Raw genomic sequence first — 12,966 nt, forward strand, 5'->3', positions numbered from 1 at the left:
TCCTCCATCCCACCTGTACCACCTCACCTGCATCATCTTCACCTGCACCACCCTCACACATCATTCTACCTGCTCCATCCCACCTGCACCACCCTACCTGCACCATCTCACCTGCACTATCTTCACCTGCACCATCCCCAGCTGTGGCTTCCTCACTTGCAGTTTCCCCACAACAGTGTGCCTACAGTAGATGAGAAGCAAGCTTTCATTATATGATAAGAAGCAATCAGATCGGGCTTGATGAGCTGTGCCTGGGGCAGCTGCTTGATGGCCAGAGGTGCCCAGTCCTCTGACAGGTAGGCAGCTTGGGACGGGAGGACTGTAGGCCCATGTCTGGGGTGTCCAGGAGTCTGACTTGGCCACCTCCTGCACACCATGGAGGCTGTTCACACATCCTCAGGGGCACCTTAAGTCCTCCTTATCAGGCTGAGCTGACCTGGTCTAGAGACACAGGCCGAATTGTCCCCCCTGGTTGGTGCTGCCTGAGTGGAGAAGACCAGCAGCAGCCTGAAGACCCTTGTCTTCCAGCTGGGCTGGCTCAGCGTTACAGCCTGGCTTGTTCCTGGCCCTGGGTTCCTCGTTCCTAATGAGACTGGCTGTGGTGCCACAATTCTGAGACAGGGGCCGTTCCTCACAGCCATGCTGCTGTGTGAGGGCTGTCCCTCCTGGGGCAGGTCTGGGGGCAGGACTCTTGGCCCAGGATGTGGCTCTTTGGTGCACATGTCTCCAGGGACCATTTCATAGGTGCCTCAACTCTACCCCAGATCATAGGGCGCTCCCCACAATGGCCCTGCAGTGCAGATTGAGCTGACTGTCCAGCCTGTTGGAGGGCTGGACCTGGGGAAGCAAATCTGCTGGGAACTGGGACTGTGGGAGCCAGCGGAGGTAGAGAGAGAAGAGCAGTGCTGAGCTGGGGGCCTCCCCTGCAAGGCACGCAGGGTGTCCAGGGAGAGAGGCCAGGAACACATAGCTACCCTCTTCCTTACCATGCATGCGCCTAGTGAGTCCCAGGTCCCTTCCAGGGCCCCTAGGAATGTGAGCAGGGGAGGCCAGTGAGGTAGAGTTAGCCTTGGAGTCAGTGGGAGTCATTGAGGGTTATAAAACAGGATGGAGAGAGGTGAGCACGTGGCTCCTGCTAGAGGTGATGAGAATGCTGGTACAGAGGTTAGGGGATATCTGAGGCTGAAGGAATGGAGGCAGGGGACAGAAAGGTAGTAGCCCCCTATTGGGGGCCCAATTCTTGCTCCATCGATGGGAGGCTCCACTGCAGAATCAGATTTTGACGGGTCACAGGTTGAGAACTCAAATTCTATCCCTTGGGCTCTGGGGAGCCATGGAAGGTGCTTGAGCAGAGAAGATACAGGCTCAGGTCTGTGCCCAGCGGAAGGCTGCCTGGACCAGTCTGCTGAAGGCCCTTAATCCAGACTCCAGTGATAATAATGTCTGTTCCAGACTCTACATGTCGATCCGTCTTCCCTGGAGCTCCTGCACTTGGGCCTCTGCAGGCTGCAGTCTGCACTGGGCTGGAGCCAACTTGCTTTGTGAGGGCTGGTATTGCAGGGCAGCAGGGCAGCTTGTGCCAAGCCAGGGACTGAGAGGGGACAGAAGAGGCTGCTGTGATGCCCAGGTTTCTGGGCAGAGTGAGGGAGCCAAGGAGCCTGGGTGGAGGCCCGCTGAGCAGCGCAGCATGCAGAGGCTCTGCTACCGGCCTCCCTACCAAGGGGCAGGTATCTGGAGGCCCCTTCTCCCAGCAGGACCTCCAGCCTCCATCTGCCCAGCATGAAGTTCCCCTGGGCACCCTCTGCACGCAGGCCTTCATTCCTGCTCTCTATCTGCAGATGGCCACTGGGCGAGGGGGCCTGCGTGCAGCGGGGCCTGAGAAAACTTGAGCTTCTCTCTCTCTCTGGGGACTGAATCCCAGCCTTGCTTGTGCTGAGCTTGTACTCTGCCACCCAGCTGCCCCAGCCCAGGGGTCTCCTCAGAAGGGCTCCCCTGCTGTGGGAGCCTCAACTCTTCTAGGAGCTCTCCTGCATCAACCCACAACCCCAGCTGGGCCTGGAGACTGGGGGGTGCCTCCCTCCTACCCTGTGCCTCCTCCCTCCCAGCCAGCCTGTGTTTGGGTGGAGAGTCCTGGTCTTCACACCATAAACACCAATTTGCAGGGCCCTGAGAGCCAAATGACTATTTACCGTGTGCCTAGAAGCTCAAATAAAAAAAGAGAGAGAGAGGGGAAAAGGCAAGAGCCAGGAGCAGGCTCCAAGCTAAACAGCAATTAGCACCTTCTCTAGCCCCTGTCCCAGCTGCGGCCAGGAGGGGCAGGCAGGCAGTGGGCAGCTCCTAGGCTCCCCAGCCACGGCCCTGTCCTGGTATCAGAGGGATGACCTCTCAGAGGATTTCGGAGCCTTGGAGACAGGACCTCGTGTTCGCCTCCTGCTGAAACCCTTCCAGGCAGGCCTGAGGGCAACAAAAAGGATGGGTTCAATTCTCCAAGGAGAGACACTGACCCTTTCCCCAGCCTGGGGTGTTACCCTGGAAGGTCATGCACTTCTCCAGATCACTGGACTCCGGATGGACAGCATGCCAGCCCAGCATGTGGGGCAGTGTGTGTGTTGGGGGGAGGGTATCCAGCCCCTGCTCTGGCCCTGGAGGCCAAGGGCTGCTGGAAGGGAAGCTGCTGCCCCTGAGGGCTCTGACCTCAGTGTCCTGCTCTTGGGTGTCCCTTTGGAGAGGGTTTCTGAAGGAGACTGGGGTATTCTCAAGGGTAGTATCCAGGCAAGAGGTGAGCCTGGGGCCTATTGGGGCAACTGTAGGGGAGAACTGGAGGGAACAAGGGCCCAGCCCAGTCCACCAGCTAGGCTCTGAGCAGGGCCATGTCCCCCAGACCCCCACGCCCCAAGGCAGAGGCATGTCCCCCACATCCCAGGTCCCCAGGGCAGGGCTATGTCCCTCAGATACCAGGGCAGGTCTGTGTCCCTCAGATCCCAGGGCAGGGCTGTGTTCCTCAGGTCCCAGGGCAGGGCTGTGTCCCTTGGGTCCCAGGGAAGAGCTGACTCTCAGACTCCCTGGACATGTGGAAGGTCAGTACTTGTCTGACACTTGCTCCTCGCTCCACTAGGGCAGCTCAAGGAGGGCAAGGACTGTGGGTGGGAGGGCAGGGGCTGTAGCCAGGGCCCTGAACAGAAGGTGGACCATTGACCAGCTGAGCGCTACTTGGCTGACTGGAGGCCTGGGGGCCCCACTCGATGATGCCTGGCTCTGAGCTTGGGCTGCAGTGTAGCCATGAGTATTATCTCAGGTGAAACGCTCTTGACGGGGAAAAGGCATGTGCATTGTCAGGTTAGGCTCCGGAAGTCTCCAGGGAAGCAAGGAGCGAGGCCATTTGCTGGATCCCAGTGGCTGGGCCACCCTTGTCAGGACTGATTTGACCAGACAACCTCTCAGCTATACAGACTGGTAAACTGAGGTGATTAGGTGATGAGAAGGCTGGTACAGAGGTTAGGGGGTATCTGTACAGAAACCTGGGGCTGGTGTTATTACAAAACACCCTGTCCTCAGAGGGGCTGTCCCCGGGGCTGTCACACCCCCAGCTCTCTTCCTTTTGGGGCAACCCAGTTCCCCCCAGTCCTAGCAATAGGCTTCTGGATGATTGCCTCTTCCAGGATGCCTGGGGACTTTCCCTAGTTCTTTCCTGTGCCTCCTGTTCCCAGGCATCTCCTGGAGACTGTGAAAGCTCCCTTGCAGCCTTAGGTGTAGGGCTCCCTATGTCTTGCCCTAGACTTCTCAGCCCACAGGGTCGCCCTGCTGGTCATGGCCTCCAGGTGTGTCTAGGTGGCTGGTCCTTGGCACCTTGTGCCAGGCATGGAGATCCAAGTTTTGCTGGCACCTGCTGCCCTGGGGTCAAAGCCTGGCTGGCTTCAAGTGTTCTGGGAAGGGGGCTTGGCCAGGATAGCAGCCTTCAGGCTTGTCCCCAAAGGAAGGAAACTGAGGCCCTAGGACCTCCCACCTCCCAGAAAGTGGGAGTCCAGGGGAGGGTTGGCAGGGGGTGGGCCCCAGGTGGGGCCGGCCACACCCCCTGAAGGACTTCAAAGCCCCAGAGTGTGAGATCTGCAGGGACTGTGGCAGGGGCCCCTGGTGGGGTGGGGCCCCACAGCCTTTTATATGGTTATTCGTGGGCTGTCTCAACGACCTGTGAACAGGCCCACCAAGCTCATTTCCTCCCTGCCGGGGCGGGGAGGGGGCTATAAACTCCCCAGAGAGGCAGCTTCTGACACCCCGCCTGGCTCTGAGTGGGGCCAGGGGGCTGGGGCTCCTGGGGGGCATGCTGAACTCTTGGCAGGTGAGGGACTCCAGAGTGGCCTCTGATGGCAGCTGGGCCAGCAACACCGTGTGGGAGAATCCTGCAGGCCACTTCCTCTTCCATGAAAGGGAAACTGAGGCCCTGAGCAGAGCTTTCTCAAGGGTTTCTCATTACAACCCCCACATGGGCATTAACTGGGATCTGTCCTGTGGCCCTGTGGGCTGAAGATGCCCAATTCCTTGGCACTCTTCTGGGATCTGCCCCTGTCTACCCCAGGGCCATGGCATTGGGGATGGGAACAGCTGGCCAGGCGTCTCCCTTCTAAAGAGCTTAGACCATCTTCCCAGTGATCTCCCGTGCCCAGCCGGGTCAGGATGCTGCTCAGGGACCTACATCTGAGCATGTGGGCTCTGCTCCTCTGAAAGCTATGTGGGACTCTAGGCATCTCAGCCCCCTGGGAATCTCTGGGCATCTCACCCCTGCGTGACTCCAACTTCTCAGGTATCTGTGGCCTGGTGGCCGTGCCCACACTTTGCCACCTCCTCTGCCCGCCTGCCCAGCCGCCTCCCGGTTGAGTCTGTCTCTTTCATCTGGGATGCCCCTGGCACTGGGCCCCCGGCAGGTGCCAATTAAGGTGGCTCCTGCTCAGGGCCCCAACTCAGAGAAGCTGCACACCTGACAGACTGGCCTAGACCAAGGCTCCCCTCACTGCCCCAGGGACTGACCGTCTTATAGCTATCACCCAGGATGGCTTGACAGGATGAGTGGGCCTGGGATCCCCTGCCCCTCCCATTGATGACTCATTTCCCAGAGGGGAGAATGGGTGCCTGTCCTGCTTTGGCTGGGCTCCACACCCTTAGTCACAGGCTCTCTTTACAGAGCATCTGCTTGCCACCTGTCTGGCCCTGGCTGACCCCTGCTCTACCTGGGCATTCCTCAGTAGCCCTACCTGGTGGTAGGTCAGGACTACTGCACCCCTGCAGCTCCAGAGAGTGGGCTACCTCCTGGAATGTGCCTGGTGAGGGTGCAGCGAGCCCTGAGGCCTGAGGGCAGGAGTCCATGGGTTGGAGAAAACGACATGGGAGCACCTGCCCAGAGGGCACACAGGGCTGAAGCAGGGACTCAAAAGGCGATAGAAGGGGTACTGGTGGTCCAGAGTCTGGGCCTGGGCCCTGCTTCCCCATGGACATGCCAGGCTCTGGCCAGTCAGCCCTTCAGGTACTGCAAGGCACCAGCACAGAATTGTTCCCAAGACCATCCAGCAGCTGTGCCCCCAGCCATCCTCCCCTAAGGTCTGAGAGCTCTAAGGACACTGTGAGGGGACAGTGTGCCTGAGGGTCTGCGTGGCTCTGCGACCTGGCCAGAGTGGGTGTGTGTCTGTGCAGGATGTCTCTGTAGAATCAGAATAAGACCCCAAGACCTTCACCAGTATCCATGCTCAGCAAGTGGTCACCATTCTGTCCTCACCTTGGCTCCCACATATGCCCCTTTTCCCATCCTGACCATGGTACCCACCTCGACTCCCACACACGTCCCATCCTGCCCACATTGTCCCACGATGCCCATCTCTGATCCCACACATGCTTGCCTGTCCCCACCCTGTGTGACGCTGGTGTCCTTGACAAGATGATGTGACCAAGGAGGCCTTGCACATTTAATGTGGTGGGCAGAACTGGCAGAAGTCAGCCGGCCCTGGGCTGTTTTGCACATTGGATCTATGCAAGGACTGCACCGGGGGTTAGAGCAATGCAAGGCATAGATAGATGTTGAGGTGAGTGTGTGTGTTCGGGTACTGGCCCTGTGTCACTGCATCTCAGGTCACCTTCTTTCCCCTAACCCCTCAGACTCCACAGTGCACTCCTTGGAGGGCCTGTGGGCCATATTGGCAGGGTCCGGGCCTTCCTGTGTCCGCTCAAGGGCTTCAGGGGCCTCCTGGGCAGCCCTGCCACAAAGCCAGTAAATGGGTCCTTTGACTCGGAAATGGTACCATGGTACCAGCCCCACAGTGTAGGTGTCATGCTGCCAGCTCCGTGGGGCTCCCTGGAGCAGGTGCATGTGGCAGGTCAACAGCAGCCTTGTCGGCTCTCCTCCAGCCTTCACAGCTTCAGTGCCCAGGGGCCAGCCTCCTCCTGGGGTTATATGTGGTTGGCAGATTGAGAAGTTGTGTTGGGGATGAGCGGGCCTGGTAGGGCCCTGCCAATGACCCAGGCAGCCCCAATTCCCCATGTTGGCCTCCTCCCCCAGGCCAGGCAGCCCACCTCTGCTAAGGGTGGGTGTGTGCTGTGTCCACCCTTCTCCAGGGCTGCCTCGGTCCTCCTACCTCCTTACTCCACATAGCTGTGCTCTCCTTTCTCCCTTGCCCTTGTAGGCCAGATGGGTTTCCCAATTCCAGAGCTCATGGGTGAATTACAGCAATCGGACATCAGGCTGAGAAAGACTGCCAAGGCCTTCTCTAGCCCCCTGGCCCTGTCTTACCATCAGCTTGCAAATGGCCTGTAGGAATGGCTGTGTTGGACATGAGCTTTTGAGAGTGTGGGACCAGGCCTGCTTCCTTCAGCTGCCTCCACCTTCTCAGCTTCCCCTGGAAGACCTCAGCAGGACATCAGGGCAGGACCAGAGGTAGGGTCAGTGAGAAGGGGCAGGCATGAAAGGGCAGAGAAGAGAGCAGAGACCCCGGCAGGGCTTGGACAGGCAGGAGTGTGGTCTTGAGAGGGGCCTCCAGCTTGTTTCTAGGATGCACTTTTATTCTGAGAGAGGTGGGCATAAGCCTGCTCAGCAAGCAGTGGGATGCCTTGCTTGTTCTGGGGACTCTCCCTGCTTGGCTTGGCAGAGGCCCTGGGCTGCCTAGAAAGCAGTACAATTTTGGTCCATAGATTCCCACAGATGGGGTCTGAGATATTCCCGGTTGCCAGCCCCACTCTGGGGTCCTGTGAGTCCTGCAGGATCCAACTGACTCCACTCAGAAGCCAACAGCAGACAGGCTGCTACCTCCAAACCTAGAAGACTTGGAACATACAGGGTGATGCTGGGATGCTGGACACGTGAACATGGACGTATGTGGAGGTGACCTGATCCCTGTCTCCTCTACAACACTGACTTGCATGAAGTTTGGCCCAAATCCCTTCTCAATGTCTGTTCATCAGTGGCTGCCTGGTGCCCTGCTCCCACACAAGGCCTCCTACCACCCCCATCGTCACCCCACTACCCAAGGACTCTGGTCCACAATGATCTAGACTGTGGCACAGCTGCTGGGTCCTCCTCTGTTTGGCTGAGCTGCCTCTGCTCCTTCCTCCTGGAATGCTGGTCCTGAGCCCCCTGAAGAGGAGTGCTGCTGACAGCTTCCTTGTGGCTGGCCATGTGTCCCCTGTCCCGGATCCCTCTCCTGAGCAGCATCTTCACTTTCCCAGCATGGGCCCAGCCCACCACAAACGGTAAGGGCAGGAGACTGCACGTGTCAAAATATCACCCTGAGTCTCAAGTATGTGCAATTAGTAGATGCTCATCCAAAATAATAAGATCAAAGGGAAAAAACCCAGCACAAGCCACAAAAAAGCGTGCTTATTTATTTTATTTTCCCCATTATTTGAAACTTACACACTATCACTAAAATAATTTCTTTCATAGAAAGAAAAGAAAAAAAGGTAACACATCTGTTTGTCAAACTCCAGTGATAGCAGCATCGGAAATGAAATTAAGACCCAGAATGAACAATTCCAGGCCGAGGACGTTCCTGGCACATGGCCTCTTCTAGCCTTCAACTCCCCTTCCTGGCTGTGTCCCCTCCCCTACCTGGAGGGTGGGGACATTTCACAGTGGCAGAGACAAAGGAGAGTTCTCTGTGGACAGCCCCTGGGCACCAGCTGGATGGGTCCAGTGTCCTCTCACTCCCAGCCCAGGCAGAGACTTCAAAAGCTCCTGGATGTTGGCTGGTGGCAGGCAGGTTTGGACACCTTGGCCTCAACAGCAGGGTGGAGGGTTCAGTGCTGGCCATGTGGGGATGGGAGGGAGACTGCCGTGGCTGTGGATCCTCTGTCTAAGGCAGGGTCTGCACTGATGCCCCAACAGTTTTCACAGAACTCATCTCTGAGTGGCCTTGGGGGCTGGGCACAGCCCAGACCAGAACAGGAACTTCAGTGGGCTGGGAACAGTGGCACATTTCCTGGAAGAGACCTGGGATTGGAGGCCAGGCCAGAGGCAGGCCTCAGTGGGAAGAGGCTCAGGAATTCAGACCCCCCTCTCCAGCCACCCTCTACCAAGTCAGTTCTCCCAGGTCTGAGCTGGGTTCTCAGGGTTGGAGGGCGAGGGGACGCCGGAGACTTTCCTCCAGAGGGGTCCCAGTGGGGAGAGTGGGAGTCCCTAGGTGGAGAGAGAGGTGCACAGGGGTTGGAGAAAAGCTCCCAGATTCCAGAAGCATGGAAACGGGGATCCAGTGCCGCCCGCGGGGTCTCTGCAGCTCACTTCATCAGGGGATGCGCTTTGCTCAGCGGGTAGGAGAGGAGGGTAGTGGGCCCTCAGGAGCCCCGCCCCACAGGAAAAGCCCCACCCTCAGAGAGGAGCCCCGCCCCATCCAAAGTCCCACCCACGGGAGGCCCCCTCCAGTCAGGAACTCCACTTAAACAGGAAAAAGCCCCTTCTCCAGGGGCCCAGTTCCCGCAGGTCCCTCCCTTCAAGCCGGGCCTGGGACAGCAGCTCCACTCCAGGGAGAAACCGGTTCCGAAGTCTCGCCCCTTTCAGAGCCTGGCTCTACTGGAAGGGGCTCCACCCAGTCAAGCAACCTCTGCTCATTCACCAGCCCCACCTGTCCAAGGAGTAACTCCACCTGCCCCTGTCTAAGCCCTGCCCTGTCAGAGAGGAGCCCACCTCCAGGTGGGGGTCGGGCCCTAGTGGGAGCCCTGTCCCGCGGTCTCGGAAGAGCTGCCTATTTGCAGGTGTGCACGTCGTAGACGCGCGCACACTCCTGGCAGCTGACATAGCAGCACCAGTGGAACACGCAATGGCATTTCTCCCTGCGCCGCTCGGTGCGCGCATTGTGGCCACGGCCGCAGCATAGCAGGTCGCAGCCGTCAATGCCATGCGAGCTCACGTTGCATGTGCGGTCGCGCGTGCCAAAGGAGCCGGTCTCCGGGTTGGGCTCACAGAAATTGGGCGAGGCCTCGTAGTAGACCAGGTCACGCTCCGTGGGCACCTTGAAGTAGGTGTAGCGCGGCCGCAGGGTCTCCACCCAGCCGCGCGACTCGCGGTGCTTCTCCACCACCATCTCAGAGGCGCTGTCATACTTGTCCTTGAGAAAGTCACCAATGGTGCGGAAGTCGGGCTGCGACCACCAGCAGGTCTTCACCTCGCAGCTGCCCGACAAACCGTGACACTTGCACTTGAGGTGCATATGACTGGCAATGGCCTGCAGAAGTGCCCATGTGAGTCAGGGTCTGCTCAACCCCCTGCTGCTTCTCTCTCTGCTCTTTGCCTGCAGCCCCCCTGCTCCATAAAGCCCGCAGGGCCCTTCGTGCTCCCCCAGCACCACCACCTTCCCTATAGCAACTAGTGCTCCAGCCCAGAGGTCTGTCCTGCCAGATCCAAGGCCTCTAAGTCACAGGACCTGAGAGGCTTCCTTTCTGTGTATGTTCTGTGGGTGTGATGGGAGACATTAAAATCATACGTGTCATGGTCTGTGGATGCCAGAAGGAAGACCTTCATCCAAAGAGGGAGAATTGGAGGGCTGCCCAGAATAGTTGCTTGAGGGCTGGGAGTTCTGAGTAGGAACCCTGGGAGTGATCCCTTATGGACTCAGGGAGGCCTTGGGGGCCTGAGGACATTGGGCAGGGCCTGGATGAGGAGTGTGTTTGGTAATAGAAAATGCTTCTCTTCTCTGGGGAAAGGCAGGAGAGGTGGGACTTCAGGAGGACAGTGGGAACACAGCCTCCCTTTCCTTCTTTGGGGAAAGGGGTGTAGGTGAAGGCAAAGGGGCAGCTGGCATTCAGAACTGTCTATGGCGACACTGTTGACTTGGTAGGACCTGGTCACTCATGACCCTCCAGATATGGCTAATCCTAATGGAGAAGTGCTGCATGTGCAAACCCAATGCTGGATTCCCAGGACTTAATGAAGAGAAGGATGTAGAGGATCACTTTCATGATTTGGGTATTGACTGCATTCATTCCTAACCTGACATGTCAGCTGCGTGGGGCTGCCATGGTTTGGATGTGGTGTTTCCCCCAAGGTTCATGTGCTGGGAGCTCGGTCCCCAGGGTGGCCCCCAGGGTGGTGATGTGGAGAGATAGTAAGACCTTTAAAAGGTGAGGCCTAAGTTGGACAAAAGAAATGACTTCTAATGTGACATGGTGAAGTGGGGGTAACTATGGTGTTGACCACAAAATGACCAGTGGAGAGGATTCTGAACATTCCCAGGACAAAGAAATGATCAACGTTTGAAGTGATAGAAATGCCAGTGACCTCGTTCTGATCTTTACACATTGTATACATGTATTTAAATGTCACATTGTATCCCAAAATATGTGCAATTATTATATGTCAATTAAAAATAAAAATACACTTAAATAGAAAGAGGTGAGAAGGTATTAGCTCACTGGGGACACAGCCCCTGTTGTGTCTCCTACTGAGGGGCCTGCTCTTTCCGTGCAGCTCACCTGCAGGAATCCCAGGCAGAACAGAGGCCCTCTCCATGTGCCCCAAGAGCCATCACGTTCCTATGGAAGGATGGTACTCCTGTCAGACTCAAGGCTCCCAAAGCAGCAGCCTGTGATGTCCCTCCTTATGGACCCCCTTGGCTGATTCTACTTCTATAATGTCTGTGATGAAGGAAGAAATTGAGAAAGTCCTTGTGGGCCCTGGTTAGTTCTTGTCAGAGGGTTTATAGAAAATCAAGCCTGGCCCTCCCTGCTCCCTGTCTCTCTATGAGATCTCTCCCTCTCACTTGTCCTCCCACCACGGTGCCATCTACCATGAGTAACTCAGCCAAGGGGGCTTCTCACGATGAGATGGAAATTTGGTTCTCTGTCTCATCACCCAACCACACTTCTCAACTCTCCCCCTCCCCAATCTAATAACTATAGCAGAATTTCAGTAAGATCAACATTTCTGCTGATGGTGTTAGCCCCATGTTAAATGTCATACTCCATGAAGCCATGTGGTGTATTATTTCTTTTCCCACATGACTTTTTCTCTTTGCTGTTATTATTGTATCTGTCATTGATTCATCCTCCAATTCTTCCTTAATTATCTAAATGCTTTCTTCAGGATGCTTATGCATCTATCAATTCTATAAATTTCATCTTCTTGGAGATATCTTTTTTTGCCAGAAGATGACTTCTGGTAAATTTTGTAAAATATGTATATCTGAAAACAAATATTTTCTACTGCATATGCTGTTTAATGTATAGTTTAGCTGGGTCTGAAACTCTTGGTTTAAACCATTTTGTCCCTCAGAGTTCTGAAGGTATTACCCTATTTTATTCTAACCTTCATTGTTGTTCTGAGAAGTCTGATCCAATTTTGATTCCTGATCTTTTGCATAAACCCAAACATTCTTCCTGAAAGTTAGTGGGCTTCAATATGTTGTAGGCTCTGAACTTCACATCAGTGAGTCTTGTGGGTCTTTCCTCCTTGCTGTTCAGCCACTGACAGTTCTGGGGAAACTTCCTGATTTTTTTTTTTTTGGTGTGTGTTTGTGTGTATGTATGTGTGTGTGTGTGTGTGTGTGTGTGTATGTATGTGTGTGTGTGTGTGTGTGTGTGTGTATATATATATATATATATATATATATATATATATATATGGGCTAAATTGCTCCTCTTTGTATTCATCTTTGTGTTTGTTGGAAAGACCTGCCACATTTTCTGTTCTTGCTTATCTTTCATCTCTTTGGCTATTTTTGGCTCTTTCTGTCTTATGGGAAAGTGTCTTAACTATCTTCCAAAATTTATATATATATATATAGATAGATAGATAGATAGATAGATAGATAGATAGATAGTAAGTACCAGGAATTGAACTCAGGGGCACTTGACCACTGAGCCACATCCCAGCCCAATTTTGTATTTTATTTAGAGGCAGGGTCTCACTGAGTTGCTTAGCACCTCACTTTTTGCTGAGGCTGGCTTTGAACTTGCAATCTTCCTGTGTCCACCTCCCAAGTCACTGGGATTACAGACATGTGCTACCATGCCCGGCTAAGATATTCTGAATTTTTAAAATTCATATTTTATATTACAAATAGCTCTTTTTTTCCCTCTGACTTTTATTTAAATTTACATCCTATTCCAATGTCATGGATATGGTGTATTGTTTCTCTGTAGATACTGACAGTTTTTTGAAGTTCTCTTCTCTCCTTACAATACTCTTTCCCTTAAGTTCTGTTCTTGTTCGTGTATTTTACTCTTAACTATTGTTGGTAGCAGAGGCTTTCTTTAGGTGTCTGGTGGTCCCTGGCTGTCTGCACACACTGAAAGTGTTACACTGAGTAGCTTGCTGGAAATCCTCATGTGTGTGGGGGGTGCGTCAACTTTGATGCTCACTGAAGTATGATAGGCTGCCTTATTTTGTTAGGGACTCCCCCATGAGTATCTTAAGCCTTTTCTTCTGGATGGGTTGGATTACCAGAGAGACTCTTCTATCCTCCTGCCTGAAGCTAATGAAGGTCTGCTCCTGTAACT

General features: G+C 55.0%; 1 protein-coding gene across 1 annotated transcript in view; it reads right to left on the minus strand.

Moving 5' to 3' along the window:
* Nucleotides 1–9,215: 9,215 nt before the first annotated feature.
* Nucleotides 9,216–12,966, minus strand: part of WNT3A (Wnt family member 3A) — a gene marked incomplete at both ends in the record, with an annotated part of 40,443 nt that continues 36,692 nt past the window's right edge. The window contains one exon of the mRNA XM_081295951.1: nucleotides 9,216–9,695. Coding sequence (XP_081152077.1) covers nucleotides 9,216–9,695 — 480 coding nt within the window. The remainder of the gene's footprint in view (nucleotides 9,696–12,966) is intronic.

Source organism: Spermophilus citellus, assembly GCF_964194105.1.
Source record: "Spermophilus citellus genome assembly, chromosome: 1".
In the NCBI taxonomy this organism is placed as follows: domain Eukaryota; kingdom Metazoa; phylum Chordata; class Mammalia; order Rodentia; family Sciuridae; genus Spermophilus; species Spermophilus citellus.